This window comes from Notothenia rossii (genome assembly GCF_949606895.1).
Source record: "Notothenia rossii genome assembly, chromosome: 3".
NCBI classification, from domain to species: Eukaryota; Metazoa; Chordata; class Actinopteri; order Perciformes; family Nototheniidae; genus Notothenia; species Notothenia rossii.
In genome coordinates this window covers 88,389,829-88,417,183 of record NC_136901.1, presented here as the reverse complement: position 1 = coordinate 88,417,183, position 27,355 = coordinate 88,389,829, and the positions used below count along the sequence as shown (strand labels likewise).

The following is a 27,355-nucleotide window of genomic DNA, read 5'->3' as shown; positions in this document are numbered from 1 at the left end:
TAACAACAATCCCCGCCGGTACCGGTGCACCCCCTCTCTCTCTCTCTCTCTCTCTCTCTCTCTCTCTCTCTCTCTCTCTCTCTCTCTCTCTCTCTGGCTGTGAGCTGCGGGCGCCTGATAAGCCAACATCCCCCACTTTCATCACTTACAGCGCCCATCGTACAGGGTAAATGGAAAATGTTACCGGGGTGAAAAGGGTGTTACTTACTTTACTTAATTATGAATGTTGTTACATCAAGGCTGATTTTTTTTTAAAATTATATTTGTATTATCTTTGTATTTACTCTTGTGGAAGTGCAGATCCCCTGTCCTCCACCAGGGGGTGCAGCACCCTCAGCACCCCTACTTCCCACGGCCCTGTAGAGCACCATATGTTTGGTAGATTTGGCAGTTATTTGATATAACTCAACACATTAGTTGTATTTCCTTTAACAGGTGGATATAGAGTTGCTGCAGTGGAGACGCACAGCTGATAACTGGAACACAAACCACGCCTGGACTTGCCCTATTGCCTCACTTTGAGTCACACGCACAAATGGGCCGAGTCAACCAGTTTACAGATCCTGCTTTCTTTTTTCGACACTGCTTGAAATGAGGGTCACAGACCACATGTGAGGCACAACCAGAGATGGGGTCGTTACTAAAAAAAATGTAATATATTACACTACTTCGTTACTCTCTCCATAAAGTAACTTGTTACTTTACTCGCCGAGCACGTACGAACTGCGCATGCGTGAGTGGCAATAACTCTCCTTTCCAGCAGGCGGCGGTAGTGTGTATTCGCCATTCAAAAGAGGCAACAACCGGAAGACAGAGAAGAAGAACAGACTGCGTGATATAAACAAACAACAAATAGCGTGTGCATTAGCTTCACCTTAGCATGTGTTCTTTGCAGGTGTTGAGGTTTGACAGGGGCCCTTTCTCATTTCATCAAATCCCCCTCCTCGACTCCTCGGTCCTCCGGTAGTGACCCGGAAATGAATTTCAGCGCGCCATGTTGAAGGACATTTAATTTCTCTAAATGCACTTCGAGGACCGAGGATCGAGCGTTGAGGAGGCTCTCTGGAGGAGCTACAGTTGCAAGAACAAGTATGTGAACCCTTTGGAATTACCTGGATTTCTGCATAAGTTGGTCATAAAATGGAGGAAGCCACTGCTGTCCAGAAAAAACATTGCTGCACGTTTGAAGTTTGCAAAAGAGCACCTGGATGTTCCACAGCAGTACTGGCAAAATATTCTGTGGACAGATGAAACCAAAGTTGAGTTGTTTGGAAGGAACACACAACGCTATGTGTGGAGAAAAAAAGGCACAGCACACCAACATCAAAACCTCATCCCAACTGTGAAGTATGGTGGAGGGAGCATCATGGTTTGGGGCTGCTTTGCTGCCTCAGGGCCTGGACAGATTGCCATCATCGACGGAAAAATGAATTCTCAAGTTTATCAAGACATTTTGCTGGAGAACTTAAGGGCATCTGTCCACCAACTGAAGCTCAACAGAAGATGGGTGATGCAACAGCACAACGACCCAAAGCACAGAAGTAAATCAACAGAATGGCTTCAACAGAAGAAAATAGGCCTTCTGGAGCGGCCCAGTCAGAGTCCTGACCTCAACCCAATTGAGATGCTGTGGCATGACCTCAAGAGAGCGATTCACACCAGACATCCCAAGAATATTGCTGAACTGAAACAGTTTTGTAAAGAGCAATGGTCCAAAATTCCTCCTGACCGTTGTTCAGGTCTGATATGCAACTATAGGAAACGTTTGGTTGAGGTTATTGCTGCCAAAGGAGGGTCAACCAGTTATTCAATCCAAGGGTTCACATACTTTTTCCACCCTGCACTGTGAATGTTTACATGGTGTGTTCAATAAAAACATAAAAACATATAATTGTTTGTGTGGTTTTAGCTTAACATACTTTTTCTTGCAACTGTATAACCGAGGATACACTGATGGGTCCTCCACGGCTCCTTCGCGGATGCACTTCCGGGAGCAGAGATGTTACAAAGAGTCGTGACGCACGGCCGGACTTATCTCAGCCAATCACAGCTCTGCATGCATCCCCTTGATATTATTTTATTAACTGCTTTCATCGCGACGCGATGTTTACAGTGAGAACAGCTGTGAGGTCTGTGCAGAAAGCAGAGCAGTGTGTAAAATATATATCACTCAGTATAACAGGCCTACTCTCTTTATGTGCTTTAGTTTAGTAGATATCTACAAACAAAGAGTCGATATTTTTCTAAAACCATTTAGTGCTTCACATAATAAATACACAACGGCTGTAGCCTGTTTTAGGAGCTGTAGGTGCGTGTGTGTGTGTGTGTGTGTGTGTGATGTAGGTGTGTAGGTGTGTGTATGGTACAGTGTGTGCGTAGATGCAGCGAACAGACAGGTCTCAGTTGGTTTGGTGTCCTCTGCTTACTTGTAAATAAAACTTTTGGCCCGTAATGTATTTTCCTCATTGTAGCGACCAGAGAGGGGGGGTATATCCAGTCTCTGATAGTGTTACGTTATTATGAGAGTGCTCTGTTTGATTCTGAAATTGTATATATTTATATAAGTGTGTGTGTGTGTGTGTCCGCATCTGTAGCCTGTTATTGTCTCATTATACCGCACTGTGAATGAATTAAAAGTAAATATATAAGTCGTCATGAACACATCTGTCCATCAGACAGAGTGCTGCTGTGCCTCCTGTAATCATTAATGGACGTCTCTTTAAAATGACCGCTCAGAGGAAAGGAGTTCTCATTTCTCTAACCGCCTGCTGCTACCCCTCCTCTCTCCTCGGCTCCTCCGCTCGCATCTCCTGTTGGCGGGACTAAGTCTCGAGGATAGGAGTCGAGGAGGGGAGTTGAGGAGGGGAGTTAGAGAAATGAGAAAGGGCCGTGGTGTTTACAGCAGTGTATAACAGCTTCTGGCCTGGACACAGTTTGCACCTCACCGTCACATTCCTGTCTATTATTCGGACGAACTCAAAATAATGGGCATACCTCCGCTCCACCCCTCGAAAGTTATCGCTGACTCAGCCATGTTTATGCAGCACTGCACGTGGAGATGTGGACGCGCAAATCGCGCAGATTACGTTCATATAAACCTGCGGCGGAAACCCCTCTTGTTTTAAGTATCCGGGCGTTTGCGTGACCAAGGGCTTCTCAGATTTGTTTAAGTGCAATTTCTCCACTGTTGGTTCGACTGACTCAAGACCTCCAACGTTGGTCTCTCCTACCTCTACTGTATCTCTGGCTGGCAGAATACATTGCATTAAAATGAATGTGCTCCCCCAATTTCTATATCTTTTTCAGTGTATACCAGTTTTCATTCCGAGACATTTCTTCCATTCACTTGATCGCTCAATTTCTCAGTTTATATGGAAGAAGAAAACACCCCGAAAAAACATTCTTCAAAAAACCAAGGAAGTGGGTGGCTTAGCATCAATATGGGAGATCAATGGGATTGTGTCTGTAAAACAACTTTACATTGATGGAACATTTGTATCTTTTGATCAGCTAGCCCGTAAATCCAATCTACCTAAGTCCCACTTCTTTAGATATTTACAAGTCCGAGATTTTATTCGTAATCGTTTTCCAAGTTTCCCCGCTATTCCTCCTTCTACCTGAGTTGACACTCTCTTAAGTATTAACCCTAACCTCAAGGGTACCATTTCAAAGCTAAACAATACTCTTTTCACATGCCACCCTCTGCCCTCTGATAACTTTCGCACTAATTGGTCAGAGGACCTCAATATAGAGATAGGGACTGAGGTATGGCAGTCTATTTTGAAACGTGTCCACACATCATCCATTTGTGCCCGCCACGGGGTTTTACAATCTAAAGTGGTCCATAGAGTGCACTGGTCCAAAAGTAAACTAGCTCGCATCTATCCTGGCACTGATCCTAACTGTCATAAATGTCACCTAGGACCAGCTAATCTCGCCCACATGTTTTGGACTTGCCCCACCCTATTTCAGTTTTGGAAGTCTGTCTTTGACTCACTCTCAGCTATCACGTCTGTTACCATCCATCCCTCACCCTTAATTGGCCTGTTTGGTGTCTTACCCGTTGATCATTTACTGCCATCCTATTTCGCTGAACTTGTAGCTTTCCTCACATTGCTGGCTAGGCGTGTTATTTTGATGCATTGGAAGGGTCCCTCTCATACACATTGGATAAAGGATGCCCCATACTTTGTGAAATTGGAAAAAATTAAACACTGTATTAGGGGCTCAGACTTAAAGTGGACCTATCATGCTATATTTGAATAATATAGTGTAGGACCATACCTATATAAGGCATATTTATACTTTTTATTTTTCAAAATACCAAACAGATCATGCATTTTAGCCATTCCTCATTTCGCTCAATTTAACACTGTCTTTGCATGGGCTGATTCTGTGAGAACAGCACCATCTACAGGCCTGGCATATGTACTACAGCGTCTCCAGCGCTTTCCAATGGCAATGTCCGTGGCTGTCTCCTCCTGATTGATGGAGTTGGCCCAATAGCCCTGGTGCCACTTCTCTGACGTCATAGAAGTATTCAAATCTGGATCAGTCTGTATCAGATCCGTTGCAGCCCCTTTTTAAGAGATTTGGGTATGGAGGAAAATAGAGAGGGTTGTGTTTTCTGACTCTTGGTGAGTTCCCTGGAACACCGGGGACACATATTCATGTATAAAAGAAGTACAAAAGTTCATTTTGCATGATAGGTCACCTTTAAAGTTCACAAAAATGTGGCTACCCTTCTTAGAAGATGTTAAGTCCCTCCAGTTGGAGCCTGTCCCCATTGGCTGAGTCGCCCCCCTGTACCGCAGCAGTTCACAGGAATGCTCACAAAATTACTTGCAGGTTTTAATTTTTTTTGTATTTTTTATTTCATTATTACATTATTGTCTAATTGTAACTGATGTAGTTTCTTGGGGTTGTGTTGTTAGCAATCAGAGGGTAAGTGTAATGTATTGTATTGCTGCTGTCTTTGTGTATTGAAAATCTCAACCAAAAAAATATATTTAAAAAAAAAAGAATTCAGATTGAACATAGTAAAAAACTGTAAATGATAGTGTCCGTCTACAAATTATTTTTTACTTATAGTGAAAACCACCCTTGGATGATGGGTTAGTAGAGTAAAAGCTTTAGGAATCCAAAGTACAACATATAATAAGTACCCTGTATCAAGATTGATGCAAAAAAAGTGATATTTTACCTTTTTAGAGAGGTTTAGAAAAAAAAAACACTTCTGGGGTCATTTGGGTGGATTTGACCTATCTCTGGCCCCCCTTGGTCGATTTTGATGATTGACATCTCTTTTTAACCGCTAGAGCCAATGGAATCAAGGGAAAGTCCACCCTCGATTCACCCTGAAGCAATTATACTCAGGCCCCTTGAGAGGCGAGTTAATATCAAATCCAGCTGTCCGTATTCACCTTCAATATTCAGCACTTTAAATCACAAACACCAGGTGGATTTACAATGTGTGAGGTATGGTTAGCTTCTGTGGTGAGAGAGCATAACCACAGAAACACTTGAACAAGCAACTGTGCAGAAACTACTACTTCTGACTCTCACAATGACAGGTGCGAGAATGTTTTTCAGCAGGTGTACTCATACAAACTGCGGACTTCCCAGATGTCAAGGGGGCTTTTTTAAGCAACACAAGCAAACTCATAAACTTTACAGAGAAATAGCTCACACCTGCAAACAAAAAAGTTTGTAATTGTTGCAAAGCATGATAAATTGCATCAAGTGGTTTTAACAGTGGCAAACCGTGTCTATCACAGCTGGACCTTCTGTAGACACACACACACACACACCCGCATTGTAATGTATCAGTGGATGTTTGCTGGAACTACTTGTAAACAGCTTGTTTCCTGAGTCACACACACAGCGTTGAGACCGGTAAGGTAGAGACCGGTCTCAAGTCAGCACCAATGCAGACTCGCTGTTTGAGGGCTTGATAACCCACTCCCCCTCCACACTCGTTGGTTTGGAACAGCACTTAAAGTGGCGGACCCTCCGCGCGAACGGAGGGGTAGAGTGTAGGGGTAGGGTGGCGGGCGTGGTTTGGGATTGGGCCATAGAATACCTTGGTTGAAGGATATTCTTCCCAGAGACCAAGCAAAATATCTGATTGGTTGCATTTCTTTTCTAACACAAAACCACTGAAATGCGTAGTGACAAACAAATCAACGTAACACTGTAATATTACAGATCAACAACACAGATACAATCTCATTTATTCATATAATTAAATCGATTGTTTTATCCGAGTGTTCCAGTGTATTCTCTGAAAACCTTGAAGGCCCTGACGGTTCGCCACTGGGTTTTAAGGGAGGTGAGCAGCATGTGCTTAAAGGGTATCTTATAGTAAAGCAAAGAAGATGGACGACACTGTACAATGTCTTTATTTATTTCCGTAAGATGTATATTTTAATTGGTTAAAAATAATTATATTTTGATCTTAGGTTTCTGTGCCAGGTGTTTAAAATGAAGAGCAGTCCAGCCAAATCCTCAGGTATTTGAAAGATTGGAAAATGACATCTCCAAAGTAAAACGGGTTCCAAAATTGAGATTCCAGTCATCGTTAAGACATTTTAATATTAGTAACAATATTGATCCTGCTTATTGTTAGAACAAAAGTCTATGTTTTACAGTCAACCGTAAAATAATAATATTTGTATTTATACTGTGACCTTATGTAGCAAACTACTCCCATATCAATGATTCTGTAAGGGACGTCTGATTTAGGTTTTATGAAATGTTGCCGAGTCATTGTGATTAACAAAGATGCCACCATTAGTATGTAACTGTCTGTCTAACTGTATGACCAAACAATGAAATTGTCATTTAATCCCCTAAATTCTGACAAACATTTCCAACTAAACGCCATTATGCTGTGACCAAAGAATGAGTTCCGTACACAGGGAGCATATTGCAGAACTGATGCATATTCACTCCAAAAACAGCTTGCTCTGCTATTTTGTGGAGAATAGATTTTGGAACTATCTTTTTCGTAGTTGAAACCAAACCGATGTTTTGCACGGATGAGTATGAGCACACAACCAATTAGCTGTGGGTCTGACACCATGAAGACACCATGAAAGTCACGTTTGAGTAAAGTCCTCGTGGCTTTGTGTGTGTCTTTGTACAGGAGTAAGAGTCTTTGAACCGGAGTATGAGCACACAGACAAGCAGTTTGAGAATGTCTCTGTGGCTGTGTGTTTGTCTTTGTACATGTCAAGGGTTAAGAGTGCAGTGGAATGGTTACAAAATGCGAGAGGTGCAGTTCTGCAAAAGCAAAATAGTCTCAAATGTGCCTCAATCGATTTGTCAGCCGTGGTGACTGCAGGTTCATCATCACCACTTCATCATGCTGCCCAAATGTGGACATTTTGTCTCTAGAAACTGCCATGATGAAATCATTTCCTCATGTCTGTAACAGATAGGGATGATATAAGCATGATGATTTCAACACATGTGGTAAAACAAAAAATCCACATTTTCCGTCTTATAAATATTTTCCTGCAGTTCAGCTAGGGCTGCTCGATTATGGCAAAAATCATAATCACGATTATTTTTTGGTAAATATTGATATCACGATTATTAAATACGATTATTCATTGACTTTGAAAACATTAATTTATTGAACTTTAAAAACCAAAAACACCTTTTCAACTTCCCCACGGCATTTGTCCTATAGGGCAGGGAGTACAGATCTGGTGAAATGATGCCGAGATGGCATTGCGCAACGCTTGTTCATAGTGTTAACCAGTCGTCCATAGTGTTAACCAGTCGTCCGTAGTGTTAACCAGTCGTCCACAGTGTTAACCAGTCGTCCATAGTGTTAACCAGTCGTCCACAGTGTTAACCAGTCGTCCACAGTGTTAACCAGTCGTCCACAGTGTTAACCAGTCGTCCACAGTGTTAACCAGTCGCCCACAGTGTTAACCAGTTGCTTAAACCCCTGGTTGCTAACCGTGCTAACTGGGCACATGTCTTTAGCTGTGTAGAATGTGATGGATCTCTTCTATCTTTGTGTCTTTGCGAGCTGGTTGAGTTGGCCGTTGCACTGTAAAGCGTGTCCTTAATTGATTACTGTGATGTGGTGGATGAAGTCGAGGGGGCACGCTCGTGGACTTACAACGGGGGGAGCCTTGCTGCGGGGAAACTGTGGACCTCTGTCGCCTGTCAGCGCAACTGAAATGATGACGTTTAAAAAAAGCGGGCCGGGCCGGCAGTCTGTGATTCTCCAGAACTCACAGACAGATGGCCAGTCCGCCCCTGCTGCACTGTACTTTCTTTTGTCCCACGTCAGACTCCTTAAACCCAAATATTTCCAAACAGCGGAATTTTTTTTATCTTTCTTGTTCACAAGTTGCTCTTGTTCTGCCATCTTCGCTCGCGATGATCTCACACAACTAATGTCACTCACAACCTGGCCGAGAGGGCAAAATCACAATCCAGTTTAAAATATGCTTAATTGCACAGCCCTAAATTCAGCTTAGGTTAATACAAGCATCACCGGTCTACATTAGAGAAGTCAAGTGGTATCTTCCATCCTGACCACAGTCTACTGATAGCTACTTCCAGCAGGTTAACATGTCACAAAGCTCAAATCATCTCCAACTGGTTTCTTCAACATGACGATGAGTTCACTTTAATCAAACGGCCTCCACAGTCCCCAGATCTAAATCTAATAGAGCATCTTTGGGATGTGGTGGAACGACAGATTTGCATTATGAATGTGCAGCCGACCAATCTGCCGTAACTGCGTGATGCTATGATGTCAATATGGACCAACATTCTCTGAGGAATGTTTCCAGCACCTTGTTGACTCTATTCCACGAATAATTAAGGCAGTTCTGAAGGTAAAAAGGGGTTCACTCCGGAACTAGCAAGGTGTACCTAATAAAGTGGCCGGTGAGTGTATATGAACAGGTGTAAACATTGAAGGCACAAAATCTCAGTTCACTTTTAACCTCTAATAACAATTGCACAATAGATTCGCACTTTGTCTCAACTCTTTTATGACAAGCTACAGCGTGCACTGCAGCTGACGGAAAAAAGTTTAACAGTTTAAAAGTTACATCACACCACACACACACACACACACACACACACACACACACACACACACACACACACACACACACACACACACACACACACACACACACACACACACACACACACACACACACACACACACACACACACACACACATTTTCACCTTAATGTATCTTATCAGTAGATAAAATATGGCTTCTGGTGATGATTTGTTTTTTTTACTTTTATTTCTATTCTATTTGTATTTACTTGCACTTTTAACTATTGTATCTGTTGTATTGTGTTGCTCTGTTGGAGGAGCCTGTGACCTAAGATGTTCATTGATATATCTACATTGTAGCTATGTACGAATAACAATAAAAGCCTTGAATCTTGAGATAAATGAATGTTCTGTAAGTGTTGTCAATAATTTAAATAAATAACAATAATCCATGATTGATCGTTATTAATCCCTGCAGTCATGATTAAAACATGAAACAGGATTCATCATGATTACTCACAAGATTGAACTTGTATTTCGGGATTACACCGTGTGGTGTTGTAACAAAGACATGCGTGACAAGAAAAATCAGTTTTCTTTTAAACACTTAGCTAAAGCATCGACAACGTCATGTCCTTGAGAGCGCTTTGGTCTGTATAGTTGCGCCACAGAGGGCATAATCTTGATTGTTAGTCATGCTGCTTTCGTACTGCGAGCATACAGTGAGGATCTCATATCTTTAAAAATAAACTTGCTAGAGCATGCTTAAAAGAAAAAATAACATTCCTCTGGTTTCACCTCGTCTAAAGAACATGTGTCATGGATTCGTTGTGGGTTTCAGCAAGGTCGTTATGGATGTTTACTGATGTCCAGTGGCCTCAAATCAGTGAAATGTGTGAAGCTTATGCCGGTTCTTACAGCCGTCTACACTACAGGCATCGAAAAATGCTTTCAACGCTTCGCCCATTCACTTGAATGGGGTGACGTAGAAGATTTTTAATCTTCGCCGAACTGCATTGTGGGGAGCATGGCATGGCTTTGCAAGCATCACGCATCTATCGGCATCAAAAGTTGAACAATGTTCAACTTTTGAGGCTCGATGCTTGGCATCAGCCAATCAAATCCCGTTTATGCAAATCCCGCCAGTGCAAGCGCTAGCCAATCAAACCGCGTGCAAGCTGGGAGAGCCAGACCGCAGTTCATTTCCTCATATTCCAAACGAGAAATTACGGTAGCAAATCACCCGGTTCTTTACGACCAGAACTATTTACCGGGATACAAACCGGAGGAACCAGGCATGGAGGGAGGTGGCAGAGACAGTGGGTGGAACTGGTAGGTTTTCGCCTGTTTGGACATTTTATATCCAGTTTACTTCGTTTTAACATTGCTATTGCTTTGTATGTCGGGGGCGGGAGATTCATGTGATTGGTTGTTGGTCGCGTTGCTCGCAAAAAATCGCCAAGCTTCAGACACGCCCAGCTTCAAGATTTTTTGACGCCTGTAGTGTAGACGGGCCGTTACGCTTTCGTTGCCTTTTCTACTGCTAAGCAATCAATGGTAAACATCTGTGCTAGTATTACGGGAGGAATAGTGTAAACCCAGCAGACTCTGGACAGTTTCATCTCACAGGCCATACGACTGTTAACACCTGAACTTTTGAGAGAACATCCATAACAATCATGTTTGTAACTTATCAATATTCCAATTACTTGTACATAGACTAGTCTGCACTTCTATTATATTCAATTTTATTTGTATTTACTTGCACTATTATGCCTAAGATTTTCCTTATCATGACTACACTTAAGGAATGACAATAAAAGCCTTGAACCTTGGATCGAACTTGGTAATGTTATCCATTAGCTCCGTTTTCAATGGTGAGCGTTAACGCGTTACCGTTGTATTTGTATATTTGTTTTTGAATCTAGAAAAAAAACTGCTTAATGTTTGTTACTAATCGGAAGACAACAATGAGATGCCGATTGCATTTCATTCAGATACGAGAGACTAACTCCTTGTTTTGATGTTATTCAATCCAATTTATCTCAACTCAAGTTAGTATTAAATGCAGACAAATCCAAACTCATGATAATCTCAAATGGCAAACAGGGAACCTCTATTCTCCCCAAGATGTGTACTGTTCAAGCGACTGACATTGAAAGGGTCACTACATACAAATATCTGGGTTTTATTATTGATCAGAACTTATCCTTCAAGTCACACACTGACAATGTTGTTTCAAAGCTAAAAATACAATTAGGTTTCTTTTGGACAGGTGTCTATGGACAATTTGCTCTAGTATTTATTTCAGCACATGCAATGGACAATCTGCACTAATGTACATTCTCTAAATATTGAAGTGACTGTTTTGTATATATTGATTGTTGTGTTTTTATTTAAAGGTGGGGTAGGTAATTCACTTCAGAAACACTTTCTGTTATATTCCATGGAATGCTCTTAACATCCCGAAAGCAATGAACATATTAAATGCTTTGACAATAAATACATAAAAAATGTCATCTGTGGAAGCCGTGGCGCTGTAAAAAGCACGACCAATCATCTGAGCCGGCCCGGCTAAAGTAACTGGATGGCCTACCTGCCTGTCAGCCTTCCATCTGTGCACAAACTTATCTCGTGCCCTCATTGGTCATGTGCGCGTTCGTGTGTGTTGGAGGAGGGGCTCTGTGAGGAGGGGCTCTGTAAGGAAGTCTGAAGGAAGGGGCAGATATTTTTTCGGCTGCATACTATAAAATTCTAGTGCACACGAGCTGGTTTCTCCATTCTTACCTACCCTACCTTTAAGTCTTAATGTGTGCACATGTAAAAATGTGTCTTTCACTGTGTACATGCATATACATTTTATATTCTATATACATTGTTTTTGTATTCGGGATTGTGGGAAACAGTATTTCGATCTCTCTGTCTGCACACGCAAACTGGAAGATTGACATTAAAGTTGACTTTTTCAGAAACAAATCCTGTCTCTCCTTTCAGACAAGGAAACATTTGATCTCTGCAACGTTTTTACCACTCTTGGATTACCTGCTTTATATGAATGCCTCTGACCAGTGCCTGAAGAGTTTGGATACTGTGTTCCTTTGTGCATTACGTTTGGTTACTGTATGTGGATATCGTGTACACCAGTGCACTTTGTATGCTGCTGCTAATTGGCCATCTTTGTCAGGCTTTCCCATTGGTTGGGTTTTATATATAACTCTCTGCTTGGGCTGATTCCCTCTTATATGTGTACAAGTCTATATGGTCTGCACTCCCAAGATTTTAATCAGATGCTGGTTCCTAAAGTGAGAACAGAACTGGGTAAAAAAGCTTTCAAATATGCTGCCCCCACTCTTTGGAATAATGTTTGGTGCTGAAACTCTCCGATGTAATCACTATGGGGGAATTCAAGTCCATCTTAAAAAGGACAGAGAACAAGAATCCATTGGTCGATGTGATTGCTATATCCCATAATTGAAGTCGTTTTAAATTGTGCCAGTTCTTAATGATTTATTTTATTTGCATATTGATTGGTTAATGTGTCATTTCATTTGTGTTTTACGACTGCCTTTATTGTCTGTGTTTCATCTGTTGTAACTTTGTTCATGCTGCCCTTCTAGGCCAGGTCGCTCTTGAAAAAGAGACTTTAATGTCAATAAGACTTTTTACCTGTTTAAATAAAATATATATATTAAGCTTAGGCCTAACATATAATACACAACTTCCTTTCTTTCTTTCTTTCTTTGACACGGCCAGAATCTGTGGTGGAATTGAGATGAGTGCACCTTCTCACACAGATCGATGTGTATACCTTTTTCTCTTTGGGTATTAAACTCTAGAAATGTATGAACGGTTGAGCTCTTTTTAAGTGATTTATGATAAGCTCTATATGAAGAGAAAATGAAATCAACATTTGAAAATCAGTTTTCATGAGATGATGAAACACTAATTAACTGATGGAAAAAAACAGAAGTTCCCAAACATGGACAGCATGGTTTTCATGTCCTGTTCTATAGGTGTGGAACAAATTGTGCCAGTTCTTAATGATTTATTTTATTTGCATATTAATTGTTTAATGTGCCATATCATTTGTGTTTTACGACTGCCTTTATTGTCTGTGTTTTATCTGTTGTAATTCTTGTTGTAGTTCATGCTGCCCTTCTAGGCCAGGTCGCTCTTGAAATAGAGATTTTAATTTTGGATTGAGATTTTAAGAGAGACTTTAATGTCAATAAGACTTTTTACCTGTTTAAATAAAGGATATATATTAAGCTTAGGCCTAACATATAATAAACAACTTCCTTTCTTTCTTTCTTTCTTTCTTTCTTTCTTTCTTTCTTTCTTTCTTTCTTTGACACGGCCAGAATCTGTGGTGGAATTGAGATGAGTGCACCTTCTCACACAGATCGAAGTATATACCTTTTTCTCTTTGGGTATTAAACGCTAGAAATGTATGAACGGTTGAGCTCTTTTTAAGTGGTTTATGATAAGCTCTATATGAAAAGAAAATGAAATCAACATTTGAAAATCAGTTTTCATGAGATGATGAAACACTAATGAACTGATGGAAAAAAACAGAAGTTCCCAAACATGGACAGCATGGTTTTCATGTCTTGTTCTGTAGGTGTGGAACAAATGAGTCGGTACTTTTTTTTGTAAAGAAACCTGCAACAAGGAAAACACTCATGGTGCCCTCAAGGGGCAATGATTAGCATTTGGTTCTATCCTTAGCTCTGCTATCACACACTATTGAAATCTACCCCGATGGAAGCATTAATACCATGCGGGAGACGACAGAGCCCTACAAGACTTTTGCAAAATTAAGAAAACTTGTCAGAGATAGTATGACGAACTAAATAACAGAATAGCGGTATTGCACTGTGAAAACATTCATCAACACTAGGCATGGCATTACACAGCGTGGGAGCAAACCATCTAGCATCTATAACACCTCCAACACAATCTCAAAGATCAACAGGATAAAAAAACAGGAAATAAGCAAACAATTACATGCGAGTTGAACTCTACATGTTGCATGCACAGCAACAAGTGCCTTTGGGTTGGGTTGAAGATAATCGTGTTATAACTCATAAAGATGTTGCAAGTGCGAAAAACAACAAAGTAAATGCAATAATCTTTTTTGACCAGTCATAAAGGTAGACGTTTGCACCTTATCAAAGTGTGGGCACCTCAGAGTGAGAGATGGAAATAGCAGGGATGCCCACAGAGCAACACATTCCATGGATAGAAATTTCCCCACCCTCTTCACTCACGTCAAAAGTCCTGTCACTTTATTTTTCTTAGGGTGACTCCTGGAAAAAAAACTCAAAACTGAAACCTAACCAGTGAGGTAACACCAGTGAAGCAATAGCAGGGAAGATTAACTGACGGCCGACACAGAGGCAGGGTGACAGGCTGGTGAGGCTACCTGGGATTCTTGTGGGGAATCCCCTTAATATCGTGGGCGTTAGAGAAACCCTTCCCTCGCTGCTGCTGCTGCTGCTACGCAAGTCTCTCAAAATAGATTTATCTTAGGTGATATCGTTCATGTCTGTCTATTTTTACCTGCTGATACTTTAACTATTAACTGCATCATTCTTACTGGGATGCAAACACACAAAGTTATAATTCAATCAATGCATTACTCACCAATAGTATATATCATTTTAAAAACAGTAATTTGTACTTATTGAATGTTTGGTATTTTATTGTTTCTTTAATAATGGGGTGATATGACATGTATATTCATTTACTTGCAGTACCCAAATCATTCTGTAATGCATACGGTTTGTTAGGGATGTCAGAGAACTAAACGTTTATTATGATATTGATGAAAGTAATATAATTACTACATGGGTGTTTGATGAGGACAGTTATGCTAAAAGTTGTAAATTAGATATTAAAGAAACTATGGACTATTAAAGGTTTTAAAAAAAACAACAGGATTTAAAATGGTAAACATTTGCATTTCAGGTATTTGTAGACATTCCTTCTGTATGAGACTGATTTGTTTAAATGTAATAATATTAAACATAAGTTCAAACTAGCAGCAGCCACGACTCAAGACATAACCCTAAGTCATACAGATATAGACAAATGTATAGATATTAGTTTCGTTACTTGCAAGCAAACAAGTAATACCAACAAATGTTTCTTAAGGAAGGAAAGCAACCCTCTTATATCTTATTATTCTCATTGTCACTGATACTCTGTAAAAAGAATAAAATATAATTACGAATGAAACTGAAATAAAGCTACAACTAATAACATTTACAAAAATAAACAAATGTCACATCCAGTTCAAATGTAAGAAGCTTCATTTAAGGATACTGTCTGTTTGAATGTGGACACACCTCCCACTGTATCAGTATTCACCATCAGAGAAAGCCACAGTTTTTGTTATTGCACTTGGGTTTTCACCATGTAGTTGATAAGGGGAAAATGCAACATGATTAATAGGAAAAAAATAAGACAACCCCTAACCAGATCATACCTTTAACCGGCCTACACATTTTTGGTCAGAAGAACCCTATAAAAACCAACTTAACCAACCAGAGGACACCACAAGTCACTGACAGACAACAGCTACTGCACAGCAAACTGCCATCAACCTTTCAGAAATTCAACATGCAGCAGTATCTCAGAATCGCCCTCTGGATCGTTGTCCTCACAGGCTGCCTTCAAGCAAAACCTGTCACTCCTGGACCCAACGCCATTGAAACATGTCGGAGTTTCGAATTCGATCCCTTAGAAGGCTTTGAAAGTCTAAGGGATGTCAATGACGTCGATTGTGTAAGTTACTTCGCCACAAACTGGCTTCCATCACCTAGTTTCCATTTACATTAGCATCACTTCAGTCACATGGCAATACTAATGTTGAGGTACAATGTTGTAGAATGTTTTTATAATTTGTTTGCTATGACGTTTTTTTTGTGTTGCATTTCTTGTAATTTGGGGCTATAATAGATTTTGATTTAAGAAATATATTTGGAAAACTGATCACTGGTTCTCATAAATGAAATTCTTCAACTGAGATTTAATAGTAACACTGTCTTTTTCTCCAACTTGTTTTAGCGCCAGAGCAATGCTACTTTCCCTTCACTGAGAGGCATGGACAAGCCGGTAAGAGATCTTTCATCATCAGGTTTAAGTGCTCTTTCAGGAAGTTGGTGCAGCTTTCCCATAGTGCACAAACCAAACCTGCCCCACAGGCAATCCTACTGTAAACCAGTTTTCTCAAAATAGCTCAATCCATTTATTTAACAATGTTTGCATGTGATTTAAAGAAACAGTACGAGTCCCCACTTACTTTAAGCTAATCATGGGCGAGATCAAAATCTAATATCATGATTGTTTTGGACAAAGCTGGATGTAATGACTAAGCAGATAGAGACTAACAATAGAACAGTTTTGGTGAACTCAGAAATGACATCACTGTACTGTGATGCAGCCAAGGAAAACACTCAACTAAGCCTAACCTCTGCTATCAGATGAATGGAAAAAGCCGTTCTGTTGATTTTTAACTCCACAAAATTGTAACGTAATGTTTGTCTTTCTCAGGCCGACTGTGTTCAAGCTAGGGTGTGCTGCATAGAGGGGCTGAGAGACGCCATGTTGCACTGTATTGATGAGAACAAGCGCATTCAAGACACTCTGGAAGCTTTGGAAGAAGGCTTCAATAATGTGAGTATTGACTTTCTTGTAATGCCAATTCATTTGTTAAAAGTGGATTATGTGGATAATGAAATACTAAACCGGCCTTCTCTCCTCAGATGAGCCTTCCCGAATGCAAGAGACCCAAAACATCCACGTTTGAGGACTTTGTGAACAGAACTCAGAAATTTGTTCAATCTGTCTATAGCGCACAAACTTCCAAACTGTGAATCTACAGACGTGTTTCCTCTAATTTATCATTATTTATTATTACTAAATGCACTAAATTGAACCGGATTTTTTCTCCCTGTTAAGTAACACTTCAAGAAGTTCTCAAGTTATTTATATATTTATTTATTATGCAAGTGATGTGCCACATCTATGTATATGATATGTGAAAATTTGGTAATAAAATGTTAACTTAAATACAACAACGATTCTTTGTTTTCTTTACCAGTTTGAATGCATTTGCTTATGGGAACATGTAAGTCAACTCGAAAAGATAATGGTGGTGATCTTTATAGTGTCAGAACAGGGAAAGCATGTCCACTTGTAAAGTGAAGCTGGAAATGTGTTAAACTTTCATCTTTGGTAAGTTGGTTCTGTGAATGTCAGTGTTCATAAAAACAATGTTTCATTTTAATGTGGATAACCCATTTTAAATATATTTTACTATCCACTTGTATAGCGTATTCAAAAGACCCAAAATCAAAAGGGCAGTTTGCTAATGAGCAACTACTGATGAGTTCATCTGTTTTTATTTCAACGCCACAAAAAGTCACTACTTCTTATCGAGTGAAGAGTGACACAAGTGCAGTGAAAACTAAAATATGCTTTCATGAAACTTGGTTAAGCAGCAAAACACAGATAAATCCAGGGTAATATATAATCATTAAATAACATTATTTTCAATACAAATGACCCTTAAACCTGAAATACCCTTAACTTCAGACTAAAAGCACCCTTCACTAATATTGGGAAATGTTCTGATCCTATTTCAAATCAAGACAAAAACACTGTTTGTGTTCTAAAAAAACAAAACAATGTTTACATTCTGTAAAGAGTTGTGTTCCTGTAGTAGCCTAAATATAACAGTAGGGGGTAACGTATCAGAACAAATGTGTAAAGCATTAGTCAGAGTGTGTGTGGCAGTGGAGGAGGAGGGAATACACCAACACTTAAAACTAAAATAGACCATGTGTAACTGGAAAGGTAACAAGGCGGTTGCGTGATGAAACTAATAAACCAATAAAGTAATAGAAAATCCATCACACACTGTTTGCATATTGTTTAGTGCATCTACTTCCTGAAGGTCGTACTCAAATAAGCCAAATAATCAAATCTTATGTTTAACTGAATGTGTTGTAAAATGTAAAATCATTCAAGCTGTTAAGTCTTATTTAAAAAGTTTCCCTATATTAAAAGGTTATTTTACCGCAACATTGAGGAACATTTGGTCAATATTCGCCACTGATAACGGGGCGATGCATGTAATATGTAATCCAGTGATAATGATCAGTCAGAGCATCAAGGGACGTGTCACAGTTCAATGACTCTATATGCAGGGGTGCACATAACTTTCTCAGTGAGGTACTCAGATGAGTACCTGGAGTCAGTGTTTGGTACTCCATATTCTGGCTCCACTCAAAGTTATGATGAAGCCCTCTGTATCACGAACATCAAGAGTGTGAACGTTGTGATCAGCTGTTTTAGCGCAGTTCTCCAGTGAAGGGGGGGGGGGGGGGGGGGGGAGTCTCCCTCCTCAGCCGGGTTGGCGTAATTTTGGCACAATCCCGTTGTACAGACCGACGTTAACAGCAGCCCTGTCTGTGCATAATGGAGACCGACTTTGTCGTCCGGTGATCTAACCGCCTTCTGGAAAAGCTTCACAAGTACGTCGGTACGCAAATGCGGGGGGGGGGGGGGGGGGGGGGGTAGGGGGTGCTATTGGGGCACGCGCGTGATCTGCGAGCGCCGGAGCATCGCAGCGGCGAAACTGAGGCTCCGTGGTAACACGAAGAGCCGTTTAGGAGCCAAATGATCCGGCTCACTACAAAGAGCCGGAATTCCCATCACTAATACGTAAAGACATAGTACATATAACTTAAAGGTGGGGTATTTAATTTATTTCAGAAACACTTGTTATATTCCATATTCCATGGAATGCTCTTAACATCCCGATAGCAATGAATACATTAAATGCTTTGACAATAAATACATAAATCATTTCATCTGTGGAAGCCGTGGCGCTGTAAAAACCACGACCAATCATCTGAGCCGGCCCGGCTAAAGTAACTGGATGGCCTACCTGCCTGTCAGCCTTCAATCTGTGCACACATTTATCTCGTTTGCTCATTGGCCATGTGCGCGTTCGTGTGTGTTGGAGGAGGGGCTCTGTATTTTCAAAGTCTTGCGCACTCGAGCTGCTTTCTCCCAAATTACCTACCCCAACTTTAAGGGACGGCTCGACCCTTTTACAGCCGACGTCATCAAAAAGTTGCGCGCGCATTTGGGCAACGGAAGTGGTGTTGTTTTCAAGCAGTTCTGAATGACAAAGACGAGGTAGCAACTGGTTAGCAAGTATTTACAAACTGTACCCAGCATCAACATGTCTGGTTGTTGCGTATACGGTTGTACGAATCGCTATTCCACCGGCGGACTAAAGTTTTATAGGATTCCGAGAGGACCACGACCATTTCAGAGCAACCGGCGGCGTCTGTGGCTGCAGGCGATTAAACGTGTGGACTGGAATGAGGACATAATAAAAAATGCTCGCGTCTGCAGCGCCCACTTTATATCAGGTAATGAGGTTATCTAGCCTACTCTTTGATTTTACGGGAGAGCCTTGTTTACATTAGTGATTGTCTGTATGATGTAGAATAATAATCAAATGCTCAGTGTTTCCCCTAGGTTTACTGCCTTGGCAGGGTGCTGCTCGGGTACCCCGAAAAATCTTTTTTACCCTCTGGAGCAGAGAGAGGAGCTGCCTGTGGATTATTGTTATTGACATCGTACAGTAACAAAGTATTTGTACATTAAAAAGTAATAAAGTACAGTGTTACACTGTACTTTATTACTTTAATTCAAACTGTATTTCCTTCTTATCATGTAGCCTACACTTCTTCCTTTCATTGATACATTTAAATCACCTGACTACAGCATATAACATACCTGCTGCAACCCTGTGCTGCTGCTGCTTCTCTCTGCCTCATCCTCTATTGCTGGAGGCAGCTCCACCTCATCTGATATCTGATATGAAAGCAATCGTGTTATGATCATATTGAGCTATTGGTGTGAGTCTAACATTAAACAAGCAGTCTGCTTGTCATACATTGCTGACGATATATTTTAAGTGGCAATTTGTTGAGTCACTGCCGCTAAATGCCGGTAGCATCAAATCCTGCATTAGCCTCACATCAACAAGTGACAGAACATCCAATTATCCTGAGCTAATTTACTGAACAAACCTGTTAAGCTTGGGTGCACATGAATCGCGTATGAACAATAAGTAAATCAGACTCGGTATTCTCTTCAGCATGTCTCCGGTAAGTTTATTCACAGACTGACAACAGTCAACGTAGTGACGTCACATTAGGGCGTACCTTCATACAAGAACAGAATAACAGTGCGACTGCTACCGTAGTACACAGACTAAGGGCGTCATCATAATAATACTTAACACCCCCACTCGCTCTTAGCTTACTGGGTTACCTGAGAACAAAACAAAATAAGGCTTCTTTTTCTTTTACCTTAACTATGTTAACTCTTTGCCCTTCTAGGTGCCAAACATATCCTGAGCAAACCTCTTTAGCTTTATTTTGGTGGCTGGTTTTGTCATCACATCAGCGATCATTTGCTCAGTAGGACAGTATTCCAAAATTACCTTTCCACTATTTACAGTCTCCCTTATGAAATGGTACTTAATATCAATGTGCTTGCACCTTTGCCTGTTTACTGGGTTTCTGGCTAGTGCTATAGTACCTTGGTTGTCTTCGTACACCTTTGTTTGTGCATATTTGTATTTGTCTATACCTCTGAGTAATTGTTCTAAGTAGATGTATTCCTGTATGGCTGATGCTAAGGCCATGTACTCTGCCTCGCAGGTAGATAGTGCAACCGTAGGTTGTTTCCTTGCCTTCCATGAGATCAAGGAGCTTCCTTCACTGAGACTGGCACAATATCCTGATGTACTACGTCTGTCTGTTACGTCTGATGCCCAGTCAGCATCACTGTACACTCTCAGACCTAGTCTATCTGTGTCATTTCTCTTAAAGCATAACCCCTGTTCTGCTGTACCTTTAAGGTATCTGAACACATGTTTTACTGTGTTCCAGTGCTCTTCAGTTGGTTCAGCAAAGTGCTGAGATAGTTTACTGACCACAAAACATATATCTGGTCGAGTGCATGTGGACAAGTAGATTAAACTTCCTACTGCCTCCCTGTACTTTCTTGGCTCTTTAATGTTTTCAGCGTCTGCTGTGTATTCTAGTTTTGGCTCACATGGTGTGTCTCTGGACTTGCAATCCTGCATTTCAAATCTCTCCAGTATTTTGCTCACATATCTCTTTTGAGACATTTTGACTTGACCTTCTGTTTGCTCAAAATCTATACCTAAGAAATATTTCAACTTTCCCAGGTTTTTCATTTTGAACCTTTCAGTGAGCATCCCCTTTACACTTTCCAATACACCCTCGTTGCTGGCTGCTATAATGAGATCGTCAACCCATATTATTAGGATTCCCTTTTCGCTGTGCTTTTCTCTTGTATACACACAGTGATCAGCGGGGTTTTGTACAAAACCATTTTCAGTCAAACATGTATGTAACATAGCATTCCAGTTTCTGCCTGACTGCTTTAAACCATAGAGAGATTTGTGCAACTTGCATACTAACTCTTCACCTGTTTTTGACTGTTTCTCATAACCTTCTGGTTGTGTCATATATATTTCACAATCAATGGGTGCATGTAAATAGGCTGTTTTAACATCCATTTGGTGTAAGATTAAGTTCTCCTGTGCTGCCTTTTGCATGAGTACTCTTACACTTGTCATATCAGCTGTGGGTGAGAATGTCTCATCATAGTCGATTCCTGGTTTCTGACTGTAGCCTTTAGCTACAAATCGCGCCTTGTACTTGTCTGACCCATCAATGTCACTCTTGAGTGCGTAGACCCATCTACCCCCCACTGCCCGTTTGCCTGGTGGTAATTGGGTGAGGTTGAAGGTCTCGTTCTCCTCCAGTGATCTCATCTCCTCGTTCATGAAATTTTTCCACTGCCTTGATTTGGGTGACGCTATGGCGTCCTGGAAGGTTTGAGGAATGTCGCATACTGCTCTGTAACAAAAATCCATGCATGTTTGCAGTTTGTCCTCCGTATCGTCAGTCTCAAACTCCTGTAGGTGAGCTGGTCTCCTCCTGGTTCTGGGTGGGTTTTTTCTGTTTGGAGTCTCGGTGACTTTACCCGGCTGTGTACGTTCAGTCTGTTCAGGTAAAGTCCCAGAAGCACCACTTTGAGTATCTTGACCTGGCACATTTCCCACATCACATTCATCAACAACATTTTCATCGCTGTCCTTGACCCTGGGATGTACATCACTATCACCATATTCATTGTATGACTCTGGTGTTTGTGTTTCCTTTTCTTTATCCCCCTTTGTTGTGAATTTTACCAATCTGTGCTTTTGGACCCTCTCTGTGTCTGGATAATACACCAGGTAAGCTGGGCTATTTTTATCATAGCCTATGAAAACACCTTGCTCACACCTAGGGTCGAGCTTTCCCTTCTCTTGTTTGTAAGCAAAACACACTGACCCAAATTTCTGAAGTTTGGATATATTTGGTTCTTTGCCTGTGAACAGCTCGTATGGCGTTTTCTTTGTGCGCCTACTGTAACACCTGTTCCTTACATAAGCTGCTGTCTGTATGGCGTAGTTCCATAGTTTATTTGGTAACTTGCTTTCTATCAGTAAGCATCTGCCCATATCATAGAGAGTTCGCCAACCTCTCTCTGCTGTACCATTTTGGTGGGGTGAATAGGGTGCAGACGTCTCGTGTCTAATCCTATTTTTGGTTAACAGTGCCTGGAAGTCTCGGCTTGTAAACTCAGTGCCGTTATCTGAACGGATACACTTAACTTCTCCGTAAGGTGCTATGTCTGCTAAGAACCTTTCTGTGGCCTGCACTGTATCACTCTTGGACCTTAGAAAATACACAAAAATAGTACCAGAGTAGTCGTCTGTAAAAGACTGTGTATATCTGTGCCCTTCTATGCTTGGTGTTGACATGGGACCGGCTCTTTGACTGCACTTCCTCTTATCTCCATGCCTTTCACTACACCTTGTAAATTTTGTACATCTTCGTAATTGCAATGACCCAAAATTTCATGCCAAGTTTGCATGTCGTGACACCCTTTACATTGGTCAACATTCCCCTCAACAGTTGGTAAGTAATACAAATTTACACTTTCATGGATGTCAAACCTGCTGCCGTCTTTGGTAACCATGTGACTGTCCCCTTTCTTGAAGGTGATTGTCGCCCCTCCGTTTGTTGCTCTTGCCACCGAAAAGATGTCATGTGGGTATGAGGGCATGTACAGTGCATCCCGTAGCTGTGCTCTGTGTTGTCGTCCGGCGTCGTCTAATAGACATATCACCGCCGTTCCTCTTCTCTGTGCTGTTCCATTGCACTTGGTCCCGTCAGCTAACTCCACTGAATGAGACTCGGGCTGGAATGAATCGTCGAAGCTTTTAAACTTTCCGATGTCGTTCACGATGTGGGATGTCGCTCCTGCGTCCACCATGATGCCTTTCATCTTCACGTTGTCTGGTGGTTTCCCGCTCTTTGTGTGCTTGGCCTTGAAGAGATGGTCTTGGTCGCCATTCTGTTCCTCTGCGACTTTTCTGGCACCATCTTCTCCCCCCTTTTTCTTACAGAGTGATTCATCGTGTGTATTCCTTTTGCAGTAACCGCACCACACTTTTCGAAAACATTTTCTTGATATGTGTCCTTTTATTCCACACTTGTAGCACGTCACATTGGCATCTTCATCTCTTCTGTTGCTAGCGTGTGTCTTGGTGCCTCGGCCTTGCCTTGCACATGTTTTCATCACATTATCTGTGGATTCTGCTGTGTTCATTTTCTCCGACTCTTCATAGACCCTTAATCTTCTTCTAAAGTCTGTGAACGTAACGTTATCTTCGTTCTGTGTTACAGGGACGGCGAATGGCTTGAAGGAGTCTGGTAACCCATTTAGTATCATGGCTATGGTCAGTCCATCACTCATGGTCTCGCCTGCATCTCTCAGGGCTGTAATCACGTTCTCTGCCCTTATCATGTAGTTGGTAACACTCTCGTTGTCTGCCATGTGCAGCCTCGTTAACGACGTGTATAAGTTTATTATCCTCGGCTTGCTTTTCCCTGAATAATGTTCTTTCAGTATTTTCAGAGCCTTCCTGCCGTCATCTGCGGCCTCATGTCTTATTAGCGACAGGCTCTTATCATCTATCAGCCTTATTAGCTCAGCATAGCAATCAGCATTCTTCCTTCTATCTGCATCTAGCTGTTCTTGATCAGCACCGGTGGGCTCATGTAAGATAGTCTCTTTTAGCCTCAGAGTATGTAAGCAGCCTAGGAATCTTGTTTCCCAAAGGTCATACTTATCTTCACATCCTTTGAATAAGAGCTGCGGTGCCAGGAGACCTGTTGCTCTGCTTGCCATTTTTGCGCGCCAACTTTACCGCGAGGGCTACTAGCTTGCTAATATACTTCACTTGCTAAGCTAGCTTGTTAGCTTAATTGGCTAACGCGTAATACGTCGCGTAACACTTCTTCCGATAATCTAACTCACTTATCTCCAAGTCGGTTTGTGTCCAACTCTGCCTGGGCCCATAACCTGTTAAGCTTGGGTGCACATGAATCGCGTATGAACAATAAGTAAATCAGACTCGGTATTCTCTTCAGCATGTCTCCGGTAAGTTTATTCACAGACTGACAACAGTCAACGTAGTGACGTCACATTAGGACGTACCTTCATACAAGAACAGAATAACAGTGCGACTGCTACCGTAGTACACAGACTAAGGGCGTCATCATAATAATACTTAACAAAACCAACTCACATTTCCTGTCTTTTTTTTCACCCAACTCATTAGACTATTCTTCTGCTGGTATTTCATTGTTTTTTTCTGTCAAATTCAATACTGTAGTTCAAAACCGCGGTAGCTGCTCACCACCTGTGAGCTATTTTTAGAATGCGCACGCTACGTTCGTTGTCGCGTTCGAGCTCGTCCACCTGGGCAGGCTGTTTGTGTCCTTCTCCCGTGACGATAACGGCTTGCGGTTAAAAAATAATAATAAACGAATTTGAAACTGGGGGGGGGGACACAAACGGGCAGACAGTAGAGCTGTTGTTCTCCTCCTTTCCTCCGCTCTTGTCTCTGATTGTGAGTGTGTGCATTCGCGCGTGTGTGTGGGTGGGGGGTGGGGAAAGGAGCGGAGCCCCGCCCTTCAGAAACAGAGCGTAGGGAGAATGTGAATACGCAAGGCAGTGGACACTGAAACATGCACATTGGATAAATAACATAGGCGTTTAGTTTATTTAATAAAAGAGCACATGTCCAATGTGAAACGTGACCGTAGATAGATTACTTCAGTTGCAATTTGGTGCTATATATATATTATATATATTTTAAATAATAATACAAAATTAAAAAAAGACCTTGAATTTCAGGCAGGGCGCGGGGCTCCGTTGGCAGGGCGCAGCGCCCCGCCAAGACAATGGTAGGGGAAACACTGCAGCTAAAGTTTGATAAGCTGGCGTTAGATTTGCCTAGTAGCTTGCTAGGCTAAACAAACGTGTTTGTGTTTTATTTTTGCAGGCAAGGCATCATTGGACTCTAGTAATCCTGATTTTGTGCCATCTGTGTTCATGTACACAAAACAAAGCCAGAACCCAAATGCAAAGATGGACAGGTAAGATTAGAGTTGACATCCTCTCAGTCGAGCATAAGCTTTGGTGCCTACAGCTGCTGTTCTGAGATATGGATTAGTCTAACTATAAATTTCTGCTGTTACTGTAGGTACCATAGGAAAAGGAGGAGAGCTGACACTGCAGCAAATCAACGTGTTACTTCTGAAACTCCAGAACAAGAATGCAGCATGGATCATTGTCCTGGTATGAATATATGAATATATCATCTTACAATTAACTGATTGATTGTCAGGGTTCCCACCCTCACTGAAAGAGTCAATGTGCTCCTAGTGTGTGTGTGCTCCTGCCAGGCCCACTGCTCCAATTACTATGTATTTCTGTGTGTGACGTGTACACTGGCCCCTGGATGGGTCAAATGCAGAGGAAAAATCTCCTCCTGGGATCGATAATGTATCTTCTCTTCTGTCATGGAAAAGTTTTGAAAATTCATTGGTAAAAATGTGTGAGAACCCCTGAATTGTGAACTTGTTTGCATTGGTTGCAGCACATGCTAATTTTTCACTTTTCTATATTAAAGCTGAAGAGGATATCCCAGTTCCAAAGAGAGAGTACGATGATCTGAACCTGAGATACAGTCAACTTCAGGAGGAATATGTCAACCTGCGACAGGAGTTTGACACACTACGAGCAGAAAATGTAAAGCTGAAAGAAGAGCTGCAAAAATCTACATTCTCCTACACCACTGTTAAGTGCAATATTGGACAATTGATTTTTCTCACAGGACTGACCTCTGTGGTCTTTGAGTGGCTGATTACAAAAATGATGGGCAGCGTAGAAAGAATTCACAACAAACTTACAGTAGAGGACCACCTATTGATTATATTGATGAAATGAAGGTTGGGCCTATGTAATACTGACTTGGCTTATAGATTTCAGGTATCAAAAACTACCTTATCAAATATTTTGCGGAGCTGGGTCCCTGCTATGGCCTTGGTCCTCAAGCCACTCATTAAATGGCCAAGTAAGGGTGCAGTACTTAAAAATATGCCAAAAATAGTCAAGCGCAACTTTAGAAGATGCCGGTGCATAATAGATTGCACAGAAATGTTTATAGCTAGACCCAGTAATCTGACTTCCAGGGCCCAGACATGGTCAAACTATAAACACAACAACACCATTAAATATTTGATCGGCATCACTCCAGCTGGTGCAATTTCCTTTCTGTCTCCTGGGTGGGGTGGACGGGTTTCAGACAAGCAGATCACTAAGGAGTCAGGTTTCCTCAAACTTTTGGAGCCTAGGGATGAGGTTTTAGCAGACAGAGGATTTCTCATCAGAGATGAGCTTGCGGCCTATGGTGCAACCCTTCGTATCCCTCATTTCACAAAAGGAAAGAAGCAGCTTTCTGCACAGGAAGTGGACACATCTAGACAACTTTCTCGTGTGAGGATCCATGTAGAGCGAGTTATTGGTCGGTGGAAAAACTTTAAGATTTTACAAACATGTATTCCTTTGTCGCAGGTTGACATACTAGATGATGTTGTTATTGTATGTGGTGCCCTCACAAACCTCTGTAAGAGTGTTGTTCCCAAATGAGTTACACATAACCATGTATGACTTATAAATTGATTTTACATTTGTAAAACATGTATATAGGCCTACTGTACTTAAAACTTAATGCATTTTAATAAACCTCCCCACATTGGCTGCCACTGGTGTGTCTAATGGTCCTT

The 27,355-nt window shown here is 41.3% G+C and overlaps 3 protein-coding genes across 3 annotated transcripts in view; 2 read left to right on the top strand and 1 right to left on the bottom strand.

Moving 5' to 3' along the window:
• The window catches only part of LOC307033613 (uncharacterized protein), a 51,568-nt gene that overhangs the window by 14,332 nt on the left and 9,881 nt on the right, over positions 1-27,355 (bottom strand). The gene's annotated exons all lie outside the window — the stretch shown is intronic.
• On the top strand, positions 15,509-17,063 carry LOC307030924 (uncharacterized protein). The gene is made up of 3 exons (XM_079667561.1): positions 15,509-15,833; positions 16,116-16,163; positions 16,602-17,063. Exons 1-3 carry the CDS (start codon positions 15,669-15,671, stop codon positions 16,815-16,817), a joined length of 429 nt encoding a protein of 142 aa, XP_079523687.1. The 5' UTR covers positions 15,509-15,668; the 3' UTR covers positions 16,818-17,063.
• LOC307033900 (uncharacterized protein) lies at positions 19,110-27,327 on the top strand. The gene is made up of 4 exons (XM_079672538.1): positions 19,110-19,495; positions 25,570-25,663; positions 25,771-25,865; positions 26,200-27,327. Exons 1-4 carry the CDS (start codon positions 19,303-19,305, stop codon positions 26,514-26,516), a joined length of 699 nt encoding a protein of 232 aa, XP_079528664.1. The 5' UTR covers positions 19,110-19,302; the 3' UTR covers positions 26,517-27,327.

What these genes read in the sequence shown, in the direction of transcription:
- LOC307030924 (XM_079667561.1), top strand. Translation starts at nt 15,669, where the DNA reads ATGCAGCAGTATCTCAGAATCGCCCTCTGGATCGTTGTCCTCACAGGC. An exon ending in ATGTCAATGACGTCGATTGT is followed by an intron (nt 15,834 to 16,115) that starts GTAAGTTACTTC and finishes AACTTGTTTTAG; the next exon opens with CGCCAGAGCAATGCTACTTT. An exon ending in TGAGAGGCATGGACAAGCCG is followed by an intron (nt 16,164 to 16,601) that starts GTAAGAGATCTT and finishes TGTCTTTCTCAG; the next exon opens with GCCGACTGTGTTCAAGCTAG.
- LOC307033900 (XM_079672538.1), top strand. Translation starts at nt 19,303, where the DNA reads ATGTCTGGTTGTTGCGTATACGGTTGTACGAATCGCTATTCCACCGGC. An exon ending in CAGCGCCCACTTTATATCAG is followed by an intron (nt 19,496 to 25,569) that starts GTAATGAGGTTA and finishes TTATTTTTGCAG; the next exon opens with GCAAGGCATCATTGGACTCT. An exon ending in CAGCATGGATCATTGTCCTG is followed by an intron (nt 25,866 to 26,199) that starts GTATGAATATAT and finishes TCTATATTAAAG; the next exon opens with CTGAAGAGGATATCCCAGTT.